We start from the raw sequence: 26,204 nt of genomic DNA, 5'->3' as shown, positions 1-26,204 counted from the left end.
TTTGAGGCTTAATAAAAGTATTGTATGGCGGTAGTGAGTATCATGGCATAATAGAGACCTCTTAATATTGGATTGTTCATAAGTTTTGTATTTCATAATGTTGGTCTGTGGAGGCCTTTGCTTCCTGATGGGAAAATAGGAACTTGTATGGGAAAAGAGATCACAGAATCAGAGACCGGCCCCTATTAACCCCAGAAAATGCAATTCAGCATATATCTTATCATCTTAATCTCCCAAATATTCTTTTAGTTTAGATTATAATGCAATATTGCATGTAACAAACAGATGTCTCCCCTAGGTCACTGTTTGTAATTTAGTAAATTGTAGGTGTCCAACTGGAGAGTCTAGAGCTGCTGGTGAAGAATGAATGTCTAAGATGCCTCATTAATTTAATGTAGGTAAGAGGCTGGTGGGCTTAAAGGATTTGGTAGTAACCCCATTGAGAACTACCTAAATGTAATTCAAATAGTGTGGAATAAACTTTTTTTTCCTATTATTTTTCCCCTCCATGCTGTGAATCTCACTGATCATTATTTTTTAGGCACCTAATATGTCACGACAAAAAAAAAAAAAAAAAAGAACAGAAAGGCTGAAATATGTATGAAAACAAAAGTTTCGATTAAACTTAAGTATTTTTTAAAGGTGTTGGTTTTTAATTTTTATACAGCTCTATTTGGCACAGAACTCTTTACATGTTTTGAGATTTGGCTTTGCTGCTTTATAATTTTGAGGGTGCTGTGCTATAATCTGAACAATTTGCTGAGAAGAAAAGAGAGAAATAAATAACCCAGGTTTTACATCTTGAACTCTGGACCAGAATAATAAATTGACAACTACTGTATAATTGGGAAACTTGTTAGATTATGTATCTACTTTAATGTAATTTATAAATTTTGGAAATATTCTTAAAAAGAATTTAATCCCCTCATCAAACAAAGTAATTTCCCTCTCATTCTTTGGTAGCTGCCATGGAGCAATGATGTTTTTCCTTTCTCTCTTTATAAATGGAACACTTTATTTTTTTAAATTTCATGAACAAAAATGTTAAGTAGATAATGCACCTTTTAACATTAACCTGTTGGAAATAATAAAGATCAGTTTTGATGATTACAAATTTATTGCCAACACAAGTTTAGTTTACCAAATTTCTTGCAATAAATTATTTGCCTTCTGCAAATAGGATTATAGACAGCTACAATACTTGGAATGACTTATTTGTCATGCTTGTAATTTAACTGAAGATATCAACTACTCTTATTGGAACACTTTTAATTCATAAAAATGATTAAATATGTGTTTCTAATTTATCATCATTGTTCACAATGTTTTATGTGAATCTTCCTCCCAGAGGAATTACAAGATTTTTCCAAATAGTTGAGGGCAGTGAAGCCTTTTTGTAACCATCTTCAGGATTTGTCCCAGTGTTCACTTTAGGTGGGAGATCTAATGTCCTGTAATAGAGACCCTGTGGGGCTTAAACATACTCTGCACCTTTTTGTGAGAACTGAGATAGCAGCTTCCTGGGGTTTTCATGTCCCTCAGGGAAAATTCCCAGAGATATGAACATTTTTAAATTTCTGACATGTGCAACACAGACTTTTGTGGCTTTTGAAAGACCATGCCCAAGTTTGTAAAAACTTGCTCTCTGTCAGGTCAGAAAATTGGGTGGTCTGTCACTTTACTGGATTCATCCATCGTTTGGGGATGAAATATTGACCTATTTTTTTTTATTTTTTAATTGCTGACATTTCATTGTACTTCACCAAAATCCCTACGCTGTTATAAATAAGTTTTTTCCCCTACCTTTCTTAATTTTATTCTATTAACTCAGTGAGTCATTAAGAAAGCATGAGATACACATCATAGTGTGGTGAACATCCCTTGAGCCCTTCCCACCCCCACCTGCTTTTTCTCTTCGGGTGCATTTCTGTTGAGATATCTACAAGATGATTTAATATCATAAATTTGATATTAAATATATGTATATGTGAAAGAGAAAGATTTAAGGAATATATATCTCTATCTATTATTTATTACATACATGAGAGTTAAGTTGTTCAATGATTACTTCAGGAAAGCTAAGCACAAGAGAAAGAAGGGATGTTCAGCAGACCTCTCTTTCCTATTCTCTTCTCTCTCCCTGGATATTTCTCTGTCCTTTCAAATGTTTTCCTCTCAGTTATTAGATTTGAGACATGATTCTATAGATTCTATAGGTTGATGTTTTTAAGAGTATAAAAAAAAAAGGGTGCCTGGGTGGCTCAGTTGGTTAAGCGTCTGCCTTCAACTTGGCTCATGATCCCAGTCCTGGGATTGAGCCTCACGGCAGGCTCCCTGCTCAGCAGGGAGTCTGCTTCTCCCTCTTCCTCTGCTGCTCCCCCTACTTGACTCTCTCTCTCTGTCTAATAAATAAATAAAATCTATAAAAACAGAATATAGAAAAATAAGCAGCAATGCTTCTGTGCTATAGAAATTCCTATTTATTATATTCAAGGTAGAGATTAGTTTCCTTTCTACCATTAACATCCTTTCCAGTATTAATAATTCAGTGTCCTCCCATTCCTTTAAATGAATAATCAGGATATTATCCCACTCATTCTTCTCTGATTTACCATGTTGCTTGCAGTGTTATTCCACTGTTCTTCTCTGAACCTTAGTTCTCAACTGTGAAAAGAGGATGCCCTTGTCATTTAGTTGACATCTTAGGAGCTTCTCTTTTTTCTTTGCTGTTTACATAAACATAGATACCTCTCATAAAATGTGTGAAGTACATTACTTTGAAGAATATACATACATGAATATACATATGGTCACACGATTAATGGTCCCTTGTTTAAGATTTTTAAACAAAATTTTTGTTCCCAATACTCCAGTAATAATAATTCTCTATTTTCCCCCTTTTTAATAAATAAAACATATATTAGCTCCTGGTAGTTCATTATTGCATTTTACTGTGACTTTTTTTTCCCCTTTGAATTACTATATCTCATTGAGTTGTATAATAGAAAACTATTGGTGTATATTTGAAGTTTCTTTTGTTGATGATGTTTAAATTATTATTACTCAAATGACACTGTGATGTTAGTAAAATTCTTTTACCTTTTCGTAAGAAGAATTCAATATATTCTACTTCACGTCTTAACCACTTGAAAAAAGTTTTCAAGTTTCTGAAAATGTAGTAGAATGTCTTTATCCATATTGTTACACCCCAAATCGGTGTTTCCTCATCAAAAAAATTACCTCAGGTATTCGGGAATTGCAGATTCCTGGGACTCAACCAAGGCATAAAGAGCCAGACTCTCCAGTGGCCCTGGAATTCTGCACTTAAAGTAAGTTTCCCTATGAAATGAACTTCAAGTGGCTAGGATCCACTTCTGTTTTGCTCCTGTTAATATCCCCATGCCTGCAAAAATATATAGTACCTATTCTTTGTTGAAATAATCCATTCTACTATTCTTATCCGTATACTTATCTTTTAATTTAACTTTATATTGATAGTGTGACTTAATTCATATTATTTTCCTAATTACAGACAAGATGAGAAGTTGGCCCTATTTTTGGAAAGTATTGCTCAGTAGATTTTTTTATAGCTGCTTTGATTGATAAATAGTAGACTATTTTTGAATTCTTTATGGTAATACTGCAAAAGTAGCATTTAGGAAATAGTCTCTCAGCACATTTTATTTACCATGTAATAATTAAAATAAGGCATGTTCTCTTTGTTTTTACTTCAATAAATGAAACAATAAAAGAGAAACTCAGTGACACCATAGCAATTTGAGTCAAACATTTAGTGTCTGGTCACTGTTAGTCTATCCATCTTTCCCAGGAGATAGTGAATTTCTTGAGGTGTGGAGGCCATGTCTTAGTGCCTAACACCCTGCCACAGTAGCAGCTTGATAATGATTGTTAAGTAAATGAATAAATAAATGGATAAAGTCTAACATCAACTGATCTTCTGTGTGTATGTATGTGTGTGAATTATGTAAAATAATGAAAAGGGCAGTATCCGATTTTTTAAAAGTAGTCTGATAGCTCTAATAGTACATCATGCCACTAAAAGCAAAGACAATCATTTTGTACATTCATTCAGTTAAGAAATTAAATGAATATAGCAATGGATTCTCCATGCCCAATTTTATACCCACTGACTTTAACACTGAGAATGCTAAATCTCTGGTGATACAGGAAAAGTGAAAAACCAACTATGCTTTTCTCTTTTTCTATTTATGCAGACTTTTTTCTTTTTTGTGTGCTTCCTTTTTATCTTTTTTTCCCACTCATTCTTCCTTAAATGAAAATGCTTCTTAAAGAGAACTCTTACAGGTTGATTTTGTTTGGCTCTTCTGCATTTGGTGGGGTGGGGGTGGGGGGGTCACGGCATATCATACCTAACACAGGACTGTAGCTTTCGTTGTTGAGTAGATAGTGTCTAAGCTTGTGAACATTAAATGCCATTTTGGAAATAAAAGTATTGTATTTTCTCATCTAAAATTACTCTAAAAATGACGCGATCCAAAATCCATGAAAGGTTATGAGAGACCAAATATAACAAGTTGTTAAGGCAGATGGACTACTTTGGTTGAGAAGGATATGTGCATTTTTAGATATATGATTTTAAGCAAATCAGGGGATATTTTTCTTAATTTTAAAATCCGATGCTATGTATTAGAACATAAAAAAATAATTTGAATTGTAAGTAGCTTTTCAGCTCAACTGTTCAACTACCTGCATATCACAATCTCTAATTTATCATATGAATCATGTCAGTTTTTATTGTTCATATCTTTTCAGGCATCTGGCAAGCTGAGATTGCGATTTGTTTTCACATATGTTGTGATAGAGAAGATTCAGGATGTGTAGTGGTTTAGCATCAGGCTGTATGAGCTTTAATTCTCACTTCCAGTGGTAAAGCATTCTGTCATATTTTTAAAGTATTGGAATTCTTATTCTAGTGTATGTTCAGTGGTTTTCTATTTCTATGCTTTTTGTATCTCCTTTATCATCCCTACCACCCACTTTTCACAATTTTAAACAACAACAACAACAAAATTGTACAAATACGATCAGTAATTTTCATTTTCATCATGGTCTTAGATATCTTAATTAAATGGATGATTATGTGAATACACTCTTTTATAGTAGGATAATTGCTTCATTTATAATTCAAATACATATTTAGGTAATTCTTTTCCTAAATATATCAGTAGGCATATGTAATTTGCTTAGAACTATGCATTCTTATCCTTACTAAGCTGCGATATGTTTAAGCTATCTTAAACTCCTGTCTGTAAATATGTCTTGTGAAACGAAGACTTTGTGTTAAATATGCCTGATTCTCATGTACCTTTTGCTATGACTTAGTTCTTATGGTTTGTCTTCTATTTTTCTTTCTTCCTCTATCTCACATATCCACAGTTGAGAAAATAGTATTTCATATAAAACATATGGAGAGTAAGTTTTATTGTAATTGATGTCTAAGAAAGTTGGTTATTCGGTGAATAAAATAAAAAGACATAGTCATGAAAAACTTTTTTGGGAAATGCTTTAACTTTTTGAAGTTGCCTATTACCGTTACAATCATGAACATCTTCCTCCCGAATTTCTATCACATTATTTATGCTTTTCTATTCTACCCCTTAGCAACCCCTTTGCTTCCTCCTACTCTCCACTGTCACCCCTCTTATTGTAACAAATGACTACAACTTAATTCATGTTTCCCCACCCACACTTTGCTGACATCATAAATTATTTGGATACAAATGGACAATATTCATTAGCTGTGCACTTTGCCGAAAGAGCCTTACACAGGAGTGCTGCACTCTCTCATTTCTATTAAAAGTTAAAATGCTCTTGCTGTCATGGGGGTTGGGGTGAGTCAGCCATGATAGAGGACAGGGCTACAGTGCTAATAAATAAAAATAATAACTATTACCGCTGGTTGAGTGACCCTGGGAAAAGAGCACTACAAAGCTATTTGTTGTTCTCTTTCACTTGTCAACAGCACTGGCTTAAAAGCTTTAGCCATTGTTGAGGATGTAATAGAGCCTATGGAAAGTTAGAGAGACAACTGTCCAAAAAAATTTTAAAAATCATGCAAAGATCAGTTGAGTATTTTTGTGTATCTGTGCTGTTTTGGAACAGTTCATACATTAACCTCATGGAAGTGACAACTATCCTTGTCCCTCATGATACTACGCCTTTTTCTCTATCATTTTTATTGGCATGAACCCACTAAAAAATTTATAGGGATGGTAGATAATCAATGAAACTAAGGGTTGTGGGTCATTACCATAAAAAATGTAGAGACAACCATCTTCCTTCGATGAGGTTTTTGAATTCTGGGTTGTTTTAGTGATGGGCAAAGTGAAGCATATGCGTATATATTTCATTTGATTTTTGAAACAGTTCTTTTGGGTTGTCATATATTAAGTTGCAGTTGTAATGTTAGTCACATTTTTGAGTGTTACTATGTGCCCTGTAGTGTTTTAAGAGCTTTATATAAATTATCTCATTTAGTTATTTTGACAATCGTATGTGGTCAGTACAGTTATTATTCCCATTTACAGATGAGTCAGTTGAAGCACAGCGAGGTTAAACTACTTGCCAGATGTCACAAAACTAGTAAGTGATGGTGTCAGGTTGTATGACATTAAGGCTTTCTTAATGCTCAGTAGCACAACATTAGTGAGATTTTGTGCATGAGGAATACCTCTTTGCAACTCTTTTTTGAAATGCTTCCCCCAAATTACTTAATGTTATTTTTACTGGCCTCTAATTTTTGAAACAAAGACAAAACAAAGTGTTGCATGAAAATATACTTAACTTGGGGCACCTGGGTGGCTCAGATGGTTAAGCATCTGCCTTCAGCTCAGGTCATGATCCCCGGGTCCTGGGATTGAGCCCCGCATCTGGCTCCCTGCTCTGCGGAGAGCCTGCTTCTCCCTCTCCTTCTACTGCTTCCCCCGCTTGTGCTCTCACTTTCTCTGTAAAATAAATAAATAAAATCCTTAAAAAAAAAAAGAAAAGAAAATATACTTAACTTTCTGAGTGATAGAGTAGATAAAACAATATAGCTTCCGAAGTGTCTCTTTTAATGAATTTTTTTTTTTATGTAGAACATATAGAGCCATCTTGTGAGGAGTAAACCCAAGGTTATTGAGATGTAGCAATTATATCATATTGATTATGGCATGTTTAATCATGTGATGAAGAAATATTCTTTTAAAATGTGGTATAAGACTGAATATAATTGGGCAGGTGTGTTAATAGTTTCAACTTGTGCAACGAGAAAATTCAAGCTTGTAAGTATTGTTTTAAATTTTGCAATATTCCCAAAACTGACTGCACATTAAACATTTTAAAACTTGAGTCAGCGGGCCAAATTTTTTTTTCCTTTCTGTTAACAAGCTCTTATTAACTTTCAAGTGGAAACAAACAAGTATTTTGGCATCACTAAAAGTAAAGTATTTGTAGAGCTTAATTCACTTTAGGATAATTACATATAAAAATGAGGCTTATTGAAATTCTAATGCTTTGGAATTTCAGATGTGTTTCTCTTGTGTGTTGTGGTATGTATTATTTTTTAATGTTGCCTAGAAGAACTTGACATTTTCCGTGGCCGACTAGCTGCAGTGCTTGGCTAATGGGAATGTTACAAGGCCCCGTGGTCTTCAGTGGACAAATAACTTTCCAGATATATAAAAGTTTTACATTACTTCCATTACATTGTTTAGTATTTGCCCCAAAATGCTGTCTAGGCCTGTGCATATTGTCAACATGAATTAAACTCTTACAGATATATGATTTCTAGAGTTAGCCCAATCTTCCCCCTCAAAAATAATCTTATTATCAGTAATTGAATAATTAAATAGCAAGCATTGAATTGTAATTAGCTTTTTGAAGAAAAATATATTTGGCCAAGTGTTCTAACTTGTGTTTATTCTTCAGCTTTATGTTGGCCATCAAGTGAAAGCTTGCAAGGGGAGAATATTGAGTTAACAATACCTAATTCAAACAGAGATCAGTAGCCCAGATCAACTCTCATATAATAATTGTTTAAAACTAGATGAGGCGAATAAAACTAGACTAACATTTCATTTTTGACAAGTTTAACTTTTAAAAAGAACTTGTTATTGTGTGTGGCATATCGAAAAGAACACTGAACTAGGAGTTAGGCTTTAGGTCCTACCTTTATCATTAATTAGATTTATGATTTTAGGCATATTTTAACCTTACTTTACAATTTCAGTCTGTAAAATGCAGAATTTTGTCTAGACTATTTATTACCCAAATTGTATTGAGCAAAACAGTCATCTCCCAACACTGATTTCCTTGGTCGGATATTTAAATTACACCACATAATCCACAATTCACTTAAAGATTGACAGTCTCTTAGCCCTTAAATAGATCTAAATCTTGTAGAAATGAAATGTAAATTTGTGGAATGTAATGAGATTAACATGACAATGGAATGCTTATTTTGTTTGTTTTGGTTTTAAGTAACCAAACAATTTGTGTTCCGTTTATGTCGTGTGTTTTATTTAATAAATTACTTTTATGAAATGCTTATCTAAATGATATCTAAAGATCCATACAGGTTTTAAAATTCTGATTCTACGATGTGAATAATCTACATAATGTCACTTTTACTTCTTGACTATGAAGAGGTATTGCTATATATTTTGAAGTTTAGACATACTGTTGTTCCTTCCAAAAGACAACTCCCATTCCTAAACATGCACCCTATCACATGTCACGAATAACACAGCTTAGGTTAAGCTACAAAATTAAAGTATAAACCGTGGTAGATTTGTCCCCTAACTACCGGGGACTTTGTTTAAAAAAAGTCAAATATTACACATACATGTTTTTTGCTTGTTCGATTTTTCAATGAGCTCTGCCACTGCAGATCAGGGGAGATTAAGGGAAAAAACCTACATAAACACAAAGCAAAAACCTGAGCTTGTGTGTAAAGCTACTGCACTGGAGCGAATGTGGTTTAATTCTTGGCACTGGCAGCTTGTTGCAGAATTACAATATGTTGGCATGAGTCTCTAGGTCTCATTGTTCCAGATGAGGGAGTCAGTCTTAAGAGTGTTTGGCACTGAAGGGAAAAAGGAGTGAGAGTTATAGGGAATGAACAGGCCCTAAAGAGGCAGGATGCTGTTGTAACAATGGCTGGCACAGTTGGAGGGGCCATTCACTGGTGGGGATTGCCATAGGCATTGATGTGAAGAAACATATGTGAGCAAAAGAGGCAAGGGTGAGGAGGGAAAATCAAGCAAACATATCAAAAGGGTCCTGATGGCAGAAAGAGACAAAAGTAATCCAATTAGAGTTATCGTAATATTAATGGATTGACTGATAAGGATATCTGTCATCACCCTCTAATTTATTTTATAGCTATTTCCTACCATTTATTTTATTTTTTTAATTTTAAAATATGTACGTATTTATCTTTCCCCTAAAGACACAGATCCCTGAATTAAAAGGCCCTGGTTCTGTATTCCCTCTGTTCTACTCTGTGGCTAGGTGATGCTGGGAAAAGCATCTTTCTGAGCCTTAGTTTTCTCATCTGCAAAACGGTGTAATAACAATGCATACCATTGACAATGCTGTTGCATCTGACAGCATTATATAAACTGAAATGCTATGCAAAAGTAAGAGCTACTATTACCTCTCACACTTATTTTAATATAGGGAGCGCTAGTTTTTATTTTGACAGTAATTGCAATACTTCAATGTTGGAGAGAAGTAACTCTCAGGAGAATCTTTAAAGGGGCTTGTAGTAAAACTGTGGCATATATTAATGTGAAAATGATGGATAACGCAGAATTTGAACTTTTGGAAAATAAGTATGTCCACAAACATACTACACATACTCACAATATAAAATACAATTCTACACATATTTTAAAAAGTCACATCTCATTTTAGAAAATGGGATATTTAATAGATAACTACTATATTTTTTAGTCCATCAACTGAAGTAACACTTACATAATTGTGTCAAATTTCACTTTAATCACATTCACACATTTAATGAACAGGTGTATTATAAATATTGGGATTTTGCCATTTGGTCTTTTACAGTTCTAGTCATTTATATTCTCTGGGTTCTTTACCATTTTCAGAGAAATTCAGTCATTAGTACCCGTGCATCCACTGTGTTCATTATGACCATTGTGAACTCATCATTAACTGTCTTCATTAACATCCATGGTGAAATCACTTCTTAACCACCTCTTCATGAACGACCGGTGGAGACAAACTACAACAGTAGCGGCTGGAGGAATACTGGACGTGGATTTGCTTAAAGCTCTTTATTTTATAGTAGTTCAGATAGAGAGGTGAAGTGGGTGAAATGATGTACTTTTGGTCCCCCTGACTTTGGGATCCAGTAGGTTGAACTTAGCTCCCTATGGGCAACTTCTCAAAATAATCTTCTGAATTAGATACTGGTGCATTTGTTTACCACTTAAGAAACCAAAGCTTAGGGAAATATCTAATTCAGAAGATTATTATGAGAAGTTTGAGATACCACATGTAAAGGACCTGGTACACTGCTTAGCACTTAGCCCTCAAAATAGTAGCTGTCATTATCATTTCATTGTTGACAAGAGAGTTCAGAATTTGTAGGCAAAAAACAAAACAAAACAAAACAAAAAACAAAACCTTACTTCAAAAAATCAACTCTGCCCATTACATTTTGTGAGACCTCAGACAAGTCCTTTTTTTTTCTTTTTGCTTTTGTTTTTAACCTGTGTGATGGATATAATAGCACAATGTGAGTCTTCAGGTTTTTGCTATGATTAAACGAGAGAATACAGACAGGTAAAAGCATCTAACATAGTTCCGGGCACATAGGCTGCTCAATAAATGTTTACTGAATCTAATTTAAAATATATACCTCACCCAAATTGCAAATATTAGTGTCTGTATTCATCCACAGACATGCATCCCCGAGTTAGATATGTTTCTGATTTTACATCTTCCAAATTATTTGGTCTTAAAGAAGTTTTATATATAAATGTGTGGCGTGTATATATATATATATACATATACATATATGTGTGTGTGTGTGTGTGTGTGTGTATATATATATATAAAGTCAGGTATTTGAAAAAAAAAAAGTGGCTCTGTATAGGAGGAGCCTTCTATCTTTATGTAAGTTAATAAAGAGGCCAGGAATGTTCTGCAGGTTTCAGAAATCTGGCGGCTGTTACTTTAACTCTGCAACTTAGACAGAAGACTTCTGTTTCTTTATGAGCACACTACAGTGAATATTTTGTCTAGCTGCAGGGGAAAAGCTTTGTCATGGACTTTGCAGACAATAGCCTTAAAAGTAAAATGGTCTGCTTTTGGTGCCGGGAGGTTCAGGGGCCTATTGTTAGTGCACAATGGATTTCTATTGCTGCATTCCTGCTTTGCAAAGGTTTGTTAGCTTTTAATGACTGACAGTACTCTATTGCAAATACCGTATAGGCTGTGCCCTGTTTACATGCTACTCAAGAATTTTTGTGGAGTGCTGGAAAAAAGAAACAGTGGTGTTTGTTTGACCTACTCTGATAAGGTTTAAAAAATGATTTCGCTCATGAAGTGTTTACTGGGAATGTAGAAACATTGGAAATCCGTGCAGAAGTATTTTAAAGTTACTTTGAAAGCCTCAATGAACAGAAATATTGATTACAGTAAGAAGAGATTTAAGCCGTTTTATTACTCAGAATTGTCATTACCATTTTCAAAACCACTGTGGTACAGAAAGAGGGCTATTTGAAGAAAAAGTAAAAGCAATTTCTTAGGATCTGTCTTCCTTAAAATGTAAGAAATGGAGATACCTTCTTACAAAGGAAAAAAAATACAACTTACACATTCCGTAGTAAATTCCATAGTAAATGTGTACACAGTAATTGTGGTAGGTGTGTGTGTGTGTGTGTGTGTGTGTGTGTGTGTGTGTATGCACCATACGTATAGACCATAGACTGTGTAAAGCAGTAATCATTCAGAGCTTTTCACTATTTTATTTTCCAGAAGTTTTTGACATCCGGAAAAAAAAAAGCATTCCATATTGTCACAGTTTTTCCAAGGAAATTTCACCTCTGTTTTGTTGAAAACTCCACACAGGCTTTGTGACTCTGACAGTCAATGGCTGTAAGATGGAGGCCTGAGAGAAGTAGATAGCATTAGCCAAAGATGATGATGACGCCTTAAAATGCATTTTAACTGTGGGGAAAATGAACCAGTTTCTAATAATCTTATGGTCTCTAGGCCAGACGGTCCCTTTGATAAGTTAACATGTACTCCCTTTATGCTCCTAGTAGGGGGTAAACAAATGTCTGAACAAACACAAATACACATAAACACCAATGTGGAGAATGGCAGTGTATGTCTTAGATCCAGATACTAAGTGTGGGTATTGTTATTTAGATGGAGCATACTGGGACACTTATCTTTTAGTACACTCCATTTTCTGACTGAATGCAGTGCTAATCGTGGGATTGAAAGCCATTGTAATTGTGTACCCATCTAAATGCTGACAAGAATATACAATTACATTGTTTGGAATTGAGTTTAATGTTTGGGAGTTTTATTAGCATTTATGTTTACTTATACATTAAAATTCAACACAAAAGAAGAGGTCAAAAACCATGTGATATATAGAAACAAATATCAGACTAAAGCATAACCTTGCTCTTTAAAAAATATGTGCCCTGTCTCAATACTGGACATTTTAAAAGAATGTGAGACAAATCTGAAATAAGCAAATAATAGGTCTCCATTATAGGCATTACTCACTTTTCTAGATTTTGCAATCTTTGTAAAGCTTCTTTTATACGAACTTTTTTTTTTTTTTTTAGTGTTCACGGTACTGGCAAATCTTTCCACAGTGTGCTTAACCACCATACGATGTTAAACACATATTATAAAGTGGATGTAATTGTAAACACACAGAGGGATATAATTACATGTAGCAGATTTAAGAGCTAATTCTTTGCCTTTTTTTTGCTCTGCATTTTATCAACATAATTATTTTTTGACTGCAGACTAACACCCTGAAATTGACAAGCATCTATTATAGTAGGAATTTGTTCACCAAATTGAAAAACAATGAACTGCAGGTTTATATGTACCCATTGTCATAAAGAATTAGTACGGCTTTGTTCCGCAAGAAGAAAAAGCTAATGATTTTGAAACAGCAGGTGACAAAACACATTCTTCCCCCCCCCCCCCCCAGTTATCAGTTTGTTGATGAAGTCATTATGAACTGGGCCCCGGATAGGGATGGCCTTATTTTTAGCAGATAGACTTTTAATGAGCTGCATTGTAAAGATAGTCGTGTTGATTTGCTTACATTTTTTTTTCTTTACTTAGAAACCCCCAGTATTGAAAAGCTACTCTCAAAGGACTGGAAAGACAAACTTCTTGCAATGGGATCAGGGAACTTTGGTGAAATAAAAGGTAATATATTTGCAATTATTTTGATCCAAAATGTATGAAAATGAAGTTTATATTTTGAGATACAACAGTGATACAGTGCTTCTCCCCCCATCCCTTCCTGCCTCATCTATTCTCTGTCTTTGGTGTTTCTTCCTTCTAGCTTGAAAGTGGTTGTGTCAGGGTTCTTATTTTCTCTTTGTTTGTGCCTTATTAGATAAATGGAATGTCATTTTAACAGAATAACCCCACTGTATCTTCAAAAGGCTTTGGATTTCATCATTTAAAAAAAAAAATTTTAATGATTTACCTTGTAAGTAGGAATGTATTTATATCAGGGTTAAAAACTGCCTATTATGATGATTTTATACATTGTACATATTAGAAGTGTGAATGTACATAATCTACATTTAAAACCAGAAATGATGAATGGAGAAAGCTTAATAAAAGGTTGTTTTTCACTAACGAGAGCAACATTTTTGGTTTGGTTTAATTTGAATCAGACATTACAAACAACTAAGAGAAAAAGTCTGTATGGACTTCATGATACTGAATATTCATATCTTAATAAACTTTTACTAATAACAGTGGGAGAGGGCTTAATTTCTCATATAAAAATAGAATCAAATGGTCATTTCAGTTAATTTTAATGTGTGTTTTCTCAAAGCCTGGTAGGCAGTCTATGGTTTTCTATTTGTTGCCAATAGCACACTTGATTCTGAGTTCTAAAGGATTAATTTTGAGAAAAAAATACTACTTATTCATCAATATTAAAATATTTTGTTATATATTACTCTATATTTTTTGGTAGAAGCTGAATATATTTAAAATATCACCAGATTTATATTAATATACATGTAGAAATATGTGTATAAATAACTTTTTTTGCATATGTATGTATGCGCACATGTTCTCCCAATGAAAAAGGCAATTGTCTTTCTTATGGCTCTGCTACATTGGAGCATCCTGCAGAAAGGCAGGACACTAGCATCTCAGCATTTGGAAACTTCCAGAAAATGCTGGACTGAATATTTCACTTTTCATCCATTCTACTTAAAGTTTACATATATTCAGGTTATGATTAAGTAGGCCTTGGTGGTAAGAGAAAGAATGGGTGCTAATCAACACATTCAGTAACCAAAATCTATAATGGAATCAAATTCAAACAGATAATAATTTGTATGTCTTAAAGAGCTTGAAGACCAAGTTTAAAGAGAACAGAGAAATCTCTCTTCCAAGGCAGCAGATCCTTTATATTATTATGTTGGATTTTTAACCCATTTGCACCCACGATAGAGGATGTGTTCTCTCCAAGGTTCTTTATTCTCCTCTGACCTGAGTGAAAACTGAGAGTAGAACAGAGAAGACCGCTTGTTCCAAGCCTTGTGATCTCATTCCATTGGAGGACAAACATTTTTCCCTCCCTCGTTTTCTTCACAAGTCAGACTTAAAAGCTGCCGCAGCAGTGATGATAAGCTTGGAGGAAAGCAGCTCTGCTCTCCTTTCAGGCTTGCCTGTGGGGTTAGTTCAGGAAGCTGTAGTACAGTCAAAAGAAGTTCCGTCTTTAATTTTGAGTTTTTTAAGCTTCACATTCAGAGCATAAGTTTGGTGATTGTCTTCTGGTTCTATTCAAAAAAGCTGTTTTCTGATGCATTTAAAGAGCAACTGTGGATCTTTCTTCGGTTAGGGGCATGGTTATTAGGTGCTTGGATAGGTTTGGCCGAAAACTGGGAAAATAGCACTGGCTTACTTTTCCTACTGACTGCCCGTGACAGTTGCAATTACTCTCCATTGTTCATAGGTGGCTAGAAAGTGGAAAGGATACAATAGTGTGTAGCCCTCTGGGGGTAAATGAATTTGACTTAATGGTTCTTGGGGGGTCAGACGCTATGATTATGCCATGCCCAGGAATGTGGTTTTCATGCCACCTCAGAAGAAGTTGTGTGAGAACAATGGCTTAGCTGTTTGGCAGGTTTTTTGTTTTGTTTTGTTTTTTTTAATGAAGCAAATAAAGGTGTAAGTCTCGTGTATGTGCGCACTGTTTTGGGTTGAGGTAGGGAAGAATAAGTGTGAACTTTTCTTTATCTGGAAATATGAACTCATTCAACTATTAGATGATTAGCAATAATTGAGAATAATATATTTAATAGACTCTTGCCTTTACAGTATTTACCAAGTCTCGTCAACTGAAACTTTTCTCCTCTGTTTACACTGGTCAGTTTTCATTTAACTTTTAATTAGTTCCAGAAAACATGTGAGTGAAGGAGTGTGTGTATGTGTGCATGTGCACATGCATGAGCACAAGCGCACCTATTCTTAATATCTAAAACTATAGCCAAGGGAGAGCAGAGCTCAGTTCCTAAGCACTGGCTTCAGGTTGCTGCACGTGAATTAATTTCAGGGCATTTGGACAAAGGTTAATATTACAGATTGGCAAAGTTCAAAGAAGTGTTTCTTGTTATTACTGTTTAAAAAGTTAAAATGATAAACTTTTAAAAATAGGGGAAATAAATAGCATTTGGTCTGGATATTTTAGCTACCCATAAGTAGTTGTCATACCCACTTAAAGTCAATCTCATTTTTCAAGAAACAATGTGGGTTAGTAAAGGTCACCCACTTCTGAGAGCATAAAATTATTTTTCATGTTAGATTATTTTGCCTGTTAGAGTTCATACCATTTTATGGTCTGGTACCTTGGAAATGTGAAGTAATTAGGTTTTAAAGTTACATTCAAAACAACCCTCTAAAAAACATCCAAAAAGGACACTAGATCCAGTTTTGCCGAACGCAACTGTGTGACTGAAAAGCTTGGCCCACCGTCACTATATGTGTATCCACTGATGAGCTGCCGGAAGAAATTATTTATTTCTTCTTCTCCAGTCAGCTACCTTGTGCGACTGGTCAGCTTGCAGGGTTTTTTGTTGTTATCTATAGCAGAAGCACTGAGTAACGGTTGTGTGAGAGGTGAAGAAATTCTTCTTAGAGCCTCATAGTTAGAGGCGGGGGACAAAACCATGCCTGCTCTCCCCCTTGGCAACGGGGCCGTCACACGTTGTTTTAGCTAGCATGAAATGCCATTACACTGAAGGTCATTGCATTGACACTTCACCTGAGCACAGTATCTGGGGATCCGTGGCAGCTTTGACTCATCTAAACAGATCATTTGCTTTTCAATAAAGTCATTGCAAGAATTCGTATTTTACGGACTTAATTTTTTTTTTTTTTTTTTTTTTAGAATTGTGACCAAAAAATCTGCAGGCAGAATTCTCACAAATATTTCTATCTTGGTGAAGTTAGAAAAGCAGGGCGTTGTCTGAGAGGTTTTCTGTCCAGGTGCCTCAGATAAGCCCAAATCAGTTTCACCACCTGCCTTGTATAAAGAATTCTTCAGAGCCTGGTTTCTTTGCCATTGGTATTTCTGGTAGACCCTTTCTCACCCTGCTCAGAATGCATTAATTTAGGCCGGGAAATTGTATCTGGTATTAAGAAAAATGCCAGCTGCAGTTGGTATAATAAAAAATTGGCTCTTTTGAAAGCTATAATTTTGTTCTTTCTAGAAGATGGAACATAAAGGCAAACACCAGACCGCTCTAGAATGCCAGTAATAGATTCGAGGAAATAACCTATTTGGTGATACTGTGGCCTCTTAGAACTCATTATAAATACATGCTCTTTAGATCCCACATGTGGGTTAAAGTAGATCCTCTGTTATGTGACATAACATTTTGAAATAAAAGAGATATGTGGATTCAGTATGTGGCTTGAAAGAGAAAATTCTGTTTAAATGACATTAGACTATTTGTAAACAAGCAGGCATGGAATAAGAATCAGGTCCCAGGTAATAAATCTAGTAAGGGATCCTTAGAATTTTTAAATTAAAAACATGGAAACTAAAATCCCCGTTTAGTTACGTAAGGGTTTTTATCACTTTGAAAGTTGTTTAAACCCTTTCTTTTAAAATCAAAAAAACTAAGAATCGCATGCTTTGCTCATACTGACTTTGTGACTTATTTCATTTGTACATTAACCTAGAAAATATGCCTGCACATTTTTATAAAGGGGTTGGAAATGTTGATTATTTTTTGAGGGAACTGTTGTCTCTGAAATGTGTTTAATGCAAGAGTCAGCCGTGAAGAAGGTACATAACATATAGATATATACTTCTAAATAAAGTGAATCTTCATGTTTTCAATCTACTAAGCTTGTTTTATAGTTCCTCTGTAGTTGCTTATGAGTCATGTGTTCACTTTAAAAAAAAAAACTACTTTGTGAGAACCGAAGAAAGACTACTGGTCCACAGCATATAAGGTTTGGCAAGGTCTGTCAAAGTGACAAAAAAGTGACTTTATGTTTCCTGCCTATCAGTGACTTAATCTGTCCCAGAATGCCAGAGGCTTTATGCCAGTGTATAAACAGAGCAAGTGATGGAAAGAGAATGGTCAGACACTGAATCTCATTAATTTCTGTATTGATGATCTAGTTCACGAATTAAGAAGTTTTATATATCTTTCAAAGAAGGTACTTAATAATGCATGTTTTATTTTTTATTTTTCATTTTTAAAAAGATTTATTTATTTTATTTTAGAGAAAGAGAGAGAGCAAATAGGGAGAGGGGCACAGGGAGAGAATCTTCAAGCAGATTACCCTCTGAGCAGAGCCTAGTGAAGGGCTCATCACATGACCCATGAGATCACGACCTGAGTCAAAACCAAGAATCAGATGCTTAACCAACTGAGCCACCCACGCACCCCAATAATGCATGTTTTAAACAGATACTCTTACATATTAAATCTGATTCTGTATTTGAAAATAAAAATATGCCTTCTTCAACATTTTTTTCTCATTTAAAAATACATTCATTCATTTAATGAGTATTCATTTGTGCAAGGGATGTGAAGATTCTAAAACTGAAATAATTTTGGGTGCCTGGATGGCTCAGTCGTTAAGTGTCTGCCTTCGGCTCAGGTCGTGATCCCAGGGTCCTGGGATCAGGCTCCGCGTCGGGCCCTGCATCAGGCTCCCTGCTCAGCAGGAAGCCTGCTTCTCCCTCTCCCACTCCCCCTGCTTGTGTTCCCTCTCTCTCTCTCTCTCACTCTCTCTCACTCTCTGTCAAAAAAATAAATAAAATCTTTAAAAAAATAAAATTGAAATAATTTTAAAACCATTATTTTTTTTCTTGTAGCTATGGACTCCAAAGCTTACACTATCCAGATTATTAGATGATGGAATTAACCTAAAACCCTCTCCTCTTTTAAATGACTATTTTTCTTCCTAGGGAAGCATGGTGTAGTAAAACAAAACAAAACAAAACAAAAAAACAAAAAAACTGGTGTCATGTTGCTGTGATTCTTCCAAGGACTTGTGGAAATCAGTTTAACTCTTTTGGTTTATTGCCTCATCTGCTCACTTAAAACAGTTGCAGATTGCCCATTTATGTACAGGCACCTTGTAAACATTTTCCTTACAAAATTATTGTGACAGAGTCATTTTATTCCCAATTTACATAGGAAGAAGTGGAGACAGAGAGAGAGAGAGAGAAGAGAGAGAGATTAATTATCCAAAACCACATACTTTAGTTGTGACAGAGTCAAGATGTGAACCTAATCCTGCCTGTCTTCAAAGCCTGTGCTCTTTGCATGGTACTTGGCAGTCTCTCCTCAGTAAAGTTGGAATGGATGATCTCTAAAATCCTTTAAAACTTGAAAACATTTCCAGACCCAACACAGCTGGATGCAGCGCCCTCTGAGATGCAGTCATGATATTCTACTCTATGCTTAGATCTGTCCCTTAGCACACACACACTGTTTGTATTGTTAGCTTATTTACATATTTACCTTTCCCTTGTATACTACTAATTTACCATTGGCCCAAAGTTTGGGACCCAGTTTGTACTTGATGAAAGGATGACAATTTAAAAATGCCATGTTTTGAGAAGATTATTATAGACTACATTAAAGTCTGTAAATGTGGCAAAGTTGACGTGATTTAAACAACAACAAAAAGCAACAACTGTTTTTTACCTTTTAAATACAATATCCAAGGAGGTGGGTGGAATAATCTTGGGAAAAGTTTGTAAAATTATAATTTCCATTAAAGGTAAATATTTGTAACAAGAAATAGAAGAGAGTTTAAAAAAAGGCACAAGAACAACCCTTGCTTTCACTACAAAAGTGATAATGCACATATCTTGTCTATAATATCTCAGAAGCAAAGTATCAACCATAGGATAATAACGGTAAAGATCATAGCTACTTGTCAAATGTTCCATTTCACTCTTATGTCAGTTGCCTTATAACTGAAAGCTTCCAATAGTAGATATATTTAAATCCAAGCCAAAGGCCCCTTTTTAAGATCTTAAAGCAAAAGAACAAAAACCACTGTTTTTTCAAAATGATTATTGAAATCTATAAGGTAAGAATATGTATAGTATTGGCAGTGTATAATAGAATATCAATTACTTTATTCTGTCATGTAATAAATAATAGTATTCCTTATATAATTTTAATTGATTCTAACCTCTCAGGGTATTTATATAGCAGTCAAGGGTAGGTAGCTAAATTTTATCAAAGTTTGATTAAATTTGTTCTTAACGAAAAGACCAATTCGTAGATGTTTATAAGTTGGATAACCGAACAAATACTCCTTTAATGAATTGGAATGACGCCACTAATATCTTTGATGAGGGAGTCTGTCTTTTCTCTCTTGTTCAATAAGAGTGCCACTGAAAGAAGCTTTAGTTGTACATTTAGACTAACTTGTTAGTTTTTATTCATTATATTTTTAGTTCATACCAAATATTGCTGTCTGACCATGTGCTATGTTCTAGAGATAGAATGGTAGCAAGCAGAGTAGATGGATTTCTGCCCTTTTAAAGCTTACAGTATAGTAGAGCCTATTTCATTAGGCAGAATTTTTAAAGGCAGGACAACAACTTATTTTTAGATTCTTCAAGAGGAGTACCAGTTGAGAACAACAATATTTTCATTAAAAAAATTAAAACAAGTCAAGTCCTATCCAAAGTTTAACACTAATAGGCTAAGTAACACCAATTATTAAAGGGGGGGAAAAATCTCTTGCAAAGATTGACCATTGCTTTGTAACAAAGAATTAAATTTCTGTTAAGTTTTTTGAAGGAAGAAACATAATCCCCAGTTTACTTTTAGTGTCAAAATTCTGGTCCTTTCCCCTTCTTCTTGAATGAGTTTACTTTTACATTTCCTTTATTTGGATAATAACTCCTAGCAATTTATTTTGATTTTGATCAATTAATTTCAAGCCATATATCTGTTTCATTTGAGTGGAATAAAACAATATTGGGGAAATGTCAGCTTCCACAGATTTTTTTCTTATAATTTTAAATGTGTTCAAGACCATTTTCAATCTGAGTAATCCTAATGAGGGTTTTCCTTATGCATAGAATTGTACATTACTAGTCAATCAAGGACTTTTCTTTGTTCTTATGAAATTTACTTTATTCATTTAGCAAGTTGTGATGGGATGTCTACTTTGCTGGATTCCCAGCATCGAACAACACAAACTAGTATTCTGCTATCATAAAGCTTATATTCTATGGAAGATTCAATAAATAAATGACTATGGTAATAAAATACAACATAGGGCGTTAACTACTATGAACAGAATAAAAATTAAATGATGTGACTGAAAGTGAGATGGTGGCTTCCTTAATTTCATTGTTCAAGGGAGGCAGTCTGAGGAGTTGACATTTAAATTACTATCTGGTTGGATCTGATAGTTTATTATCTTTTCCATTCAAATGTAAGCTCTCTGAAGCAGAGACATTTTTGTCTGGCCTAGACACTTTGGTATCCCCAACACCTAGAATAGTGTGAGGGACATAGAAGGAACTCTTCAGGTATATGCAAAAGGAATGAGAGGGAAAAGTCCATCATTTGAAGTGGTTCTCTACCAGGGGAAATTTGGCATTGTCTGGAAACATTTTTGGTTGTTATAACTAGGTGGGAAGTGCTACTAGCATCTAGCCAGAGATGCTACACGACACAGTCCCCAGAAAAGGAACTGTCTAGTCCAAAATATCAACAGTGCCAGGATTGAGAAATCTTGATCTAAGACAAGACTTTTCCATGGAAAACAATTGGAGCACAAAGACCCTAATATGGGAGCAAGTTTAAAAAATGGTCTTCAACACATTTGAACTTTGTGTATTGGTATTGGAGGAACTCAAAGAAGGCCATGTAATTGAAGCACTTTTACAAAAGAGAAATGGAGGAGATGATGCCAGAGAAGGTAAGAGCTGGATCATTCAGGGCTTTGTTAGGGTAAGGAGTTTGGATTTTATTCTATGTGCAGTGTAAAGCTATGAAATGATTTTATACAAGTGTGTGACATGATCTGATTTACTTTTCTAACTGGATTGCTCTGAACTTTTGCTTGAAGAATAGCTTCTAGTAGGAGAAGAAGTGGAAGCAGGTAGAATGGTTAGAAAACAATTGTAGTAGTGAAGGCAAGAGATTATGATGGCCTGGAATTAAGAGTTTGTTCTGGAGATAGAGACTCATGGGCTAATTTCTATGTTCTAGGATTAATAGGATTCCCAATGGATTAGATATGGAAAATGAGGAAGATGAAAGGATGTAACAATATGTGGATGGTGATATCTCTTACTGAGAAAGGGATGACCAAAGCTGATTCCCTTCTTTCATGTCTTGTGTCGCATTACACTAAGGAATGTTCTGACCTGTACTTTTGTGGAACCTATAGGACTATAACAGTCACTCAAATCATTACCATGCCTATAGTCATGAAACAGAATATATTTGCCTCTTACTTCAATAATCCTTCATTCAGGGGAATTGAAGCAGGACTAGCATAGATTAAAACACTTAAGAGTGAAAAGAAATGAAACATGAAAATAAATTATCAGTGACACACACAAACATGAACTCATACCATTAGCTATCTGAATCTGGTTGACCTAGGCCATAGATACAGGATTGTGCCCCCATAGTATTGTATACTTTTAAGGTTCTTAAAAATCTTAAATCTGTCTGAAGAAACAGTACCTCCTCTTTTTGTTTGGGAGGTCTCTGGATTTTCCAGTGATGTTGTTTACACACACACACACACACACACACTTAAAGTCTAGGATATTTTATGACTCTTAATTAGTTTCTCCAATATTCATAGACCACTTATTGGACCCTCCCCATGCACTGGAAGATAATTATTATGAAAACCATGATAATTTATAGATGAAGCCATAGAGCTTACTCCATCTTAATTTAGTACTTTTATAAAAGTGGGGAAATTTTCTCTTGCAAAAGCTTAAGTTCCTTGGCTCAACTCACTTAAGCCAAAACCAGAACTTCTGTATAACTCATGTAAGGTAATCCATATCCCCATTTCTCTTGGCTATATGGCATTCCTAAACTTGAGAGTAGTTTAAAGGGAAGTGACTTACTCATTAAAATTTTAGATAATTTACTATATGCCAGGCCTTCTAGTAGGTAATGAGGGTATAAGAGTTGGTAATTTACAACTGTTGCTGTCACAGCTATCTCTGCTGACTTTAGGAAATAAATGTGAAAATAAGATTTATAATGTAATGATTAAATAGTATAATAAAGATATCCACTGTGTGGGTTCTAAAAGAAGGGAACAACTGTTATCTGTGAAAGTCAGGATAAGAGTCTTAAAAGAACAAGACATATGACCTGGAACATGAAGAATGAATGTTTAGAGAGGGAGTGGCCAAGGTAAGACACTTGTGAAGGGTGGTGTCCTTTGTGGAGGATGGTTGAAAAGTCATTGTGGCTAGAATTTAGGATGCACAAAGGAAGTGAGAAGGTTGGATCACAATTAGAAGGACCTTATTCATTCTTAAGAATGAATTGACATATTATTCCAAAGACAATGAGGAACAAGTGGAGGTATTTAAATGATTATTAAAATCATAGTTACATGGGTAGGTTTGTTTTTCTAGGAAGATGATTTTGGTACCAGTTTGAGGATAGACTTGTAGAGAGAAAAATTAGTGACAGGAAGTTCTATTAAAGGCTACAGGGGTGCGTGGGTGGCTCAGTCTGTTGAGCAGCCAACTCTGATCTCAGCTCAAGTCTTGATCTCAGAGTTGTGAGTTTGGGCCCCACATTGCTACAACAATTCATGAAAAGATGAAAAATGTCAGTGGAGATAAGGAAGGGAGGCTGGAACAAGAGCTCTCCCTACATACTCTAAAACAGCATTTATATTATGGTGTCCTTTGTGTGAAGAAAATTGCTGTGGGTTGAATTGTGTCTCTCTAAAAATTCATATGTTCAAATTCTAACTTCTAGTACCTCAGAATATGACTGTACTTGGAAATACGGTCTGTATAGAGGTAATTAAGTTAAAATGAGGCCATTAGGGTGAATCCTAGTCCAATATGACTGCTGTCTTTATAAGAAGAGGAAATTTGGACATGTATAGAGAGTGACGACAGGAAGATACAGGAAGAAGAGGGCCGTCTACAAGCCAAGGAGCTTTCTCCTTGGAACAGCTTGGAGCAGTCTGGAACAGCTCCTTCCCTCATAGCCCTCAGGAGGAACTACCTGCTGACACCTTAGTCTTGGACTTCTAGCCAATAAATATAAATTTCTGTTCTTTAAGCCATACAATCTGTAGTACTTTGTTACAGCAGCGCTGGTAAACTGGTACAGAAATATTCTGGCATATGCTTGAATCTACGTTTACAAGAGTAGGATAATAATAATAATTGTAGTTATCTCTGAAGGAACAGTATTCAGAGGAGATCTTTCACTGCATACCCTTTTCTAATTACTGACTATTTACTCATGTGAATATCATAATATTACAGAAATACATTTGACTAATTAAAATTAAAACTGAAACAAAGCTATTTTGAGAAAAAATTATCATGATTTGTTGATATAATGCATTCAAGAGGATGCGTAGTTGAGAAGAGAATTGAGGGTGTTGTTAATATTTCTAACTTAGAATGTTGATTGAGTGATAACGCTTTAAAAAATGAGAAAAATGCAGAACCCCACCTTATACATGTTGAATTTTAAAAGTGAGATCTATACTCAGAGATACCTGTTCTGCATCTACAAGTAAGTGACTAAGGCTGGAGGACAAACTCAGGGTTGGCATAAACCTTAATATTTCATTGACTCTGAGACAGTATTCATTGTAAGACTCGGAGGGTTTAAAATATACAAAGTGTGTATCTGAGAATCATTGAAATATAAATAAGTGAAGACAAAAGGATTTTGTTAATCTTTCATATACTGAATGCCAAAATGATATTTGCTTATACTCAACAAACAAGTATATTTCTTTACACATTGGTATTACACCAGTTATGTAAATGGATAATGTCACCTTAAAATTTTAAGTTATATTTCCACATATTATACATGAAATATATTTTTCTAAGTATGTAAATAATAAGAACATTGTAGAAGATGCTCTTTAAAAGTATAAAAATATTAAAATGGCTTATAATTCCATCACCTAGAAATAGCCACTATTAATACATAAATAAATATTCTTCCAGTCTTTTTTCTATAAATATAGATATGTGCATACTTTAGATTTTTATACAAGTGTTTTCTTTCTTTTTTTTAAATTGATGTTTAACTGACATACAATATCATATTAGTTTCTGGGGTACAATTCAATATTCAATATTTGTGTATAATTGTGAAATAATCACAGTAAATCTGATTAACATCCATCAACAAACACAATTCCAAAATTTTTTTCTTGTGTTGAGAACTTTTAAGACCTACTTTCTTAGCAACTTTCAAATATGCAGGACAGTATTATTAACTATAGTCACTATGCTGTACATGACATTCCCATTATTTATTTATTTTATGCTGGAAGTTTGTACTTTTGACCCCTTTCACCTGTTTCACCCACCCCCTATCCCTACCTTTAGCAACTACCAATCTCTTCCTGAATTTATGAGATTGGATTTTTGTTTCTCTCTCTCTTTTTTTTTCAGATACCACATATAATTGAGATCATATGGTGTTTGTCTTTGTCTGACTTATTTCACTTAGTATAATGTCCATAGGGTCTATTTGTATTGTCACAAATGGCAAGATTTTATTCTTTTATTTATCACTGAATAATATTTGTGTGTGTGTGTGTGTACATTACATCTTCTTTATCCATTCATCCATCAATGGACATAGGCTGTTTTTATATCATGGCCAATGTAAAAAATGCTGCTATACATGGGGGTTCATATATCAATGATACTGATATTGATATTCCTATATCAAGCCAGTGTGTTCATTTCCTTTGAATAAATACCCAGAAGTGGAATTGCTGGATCATATGATAGTTCTGTTTTTAATTTTTTGGGAAACATTCGTACTATTTTCCATAATAGCTGCATGAATTTACATTCCCACCAACAGTGCACAAAAGTCCCCTTTCTTTCCACATTCTTGCCAATGCTTGTTATTTCTTCTCTTAGTTAATAGCCATTCTGTCAGGTGTGAGGTGAGATCTCATTGTGGGGTTTTTTTGTGTGTGTGTAGTTTTGAGTTGCATTTCCCTGATGATTAGTGATGCTGAGAATCTCTTCATGTACCTGCTGGCCTTCTGTGTGTCTTCTCTGGAAAAATATTTATATTCTCTGCCCATTTTTTAATTGGATTGAATTTAATTTTTTGTTTGCTATTGAGTTGTCTGAGCTCTTTATTTATTTCAGATATTAACCTTTTATAAGATATATAATTCTCTCCCATTCAGTAGGTTGCCTTTTCACAAAT

The 26,204-nt window shown here is 34.6% G+C and overlaps 1 protein-coding gene across 1 annotated transcript in view; it reads left to right on the top strand.

Moving 5' to 3' along the window:
• Nucleotides 1-26,204, top strand: part of SOX5 (SRY-box transcription factor 5) — a 1,012,050-nt gene that overhangs the window by 780,422 nt on the left and 205,424 nt on the right. Inside the window, exon 8 of the mRNA XM_088025573.1 lies at nt 13,375-13,461. Coding sequence (XP_087881699.1) covers nt 13,375-13,461 — 87 coding nt within the window. The remainder of the gene's footprint in view (nt 1-13,374; nt 13,462-26,204) is intronic.

The sequence above is a fragment of the Eumetopias jubatus genome, unplaced genomic scaffold, assembly GCF_037043125.1.
Source record: "Eumetopias jubatus isolate StellerSeaLion01/CBP00866 unplaced genomic scaffold, mEumJub1_p1.0 scaffold_8, whole genome shotgun sequence".
Classification (NCBI taxonomy): Eukaryota; Metazoa; Chordata; class Mammalia; order Carnivora; family Otariidae; genus Eumetopias; species Eumetopias jubatus.
The sequence above is the reverse complement of the archived record's forward strand: the minus strand, read 5'-3'. Positions and strand labels throughout refer to the sequence as shown.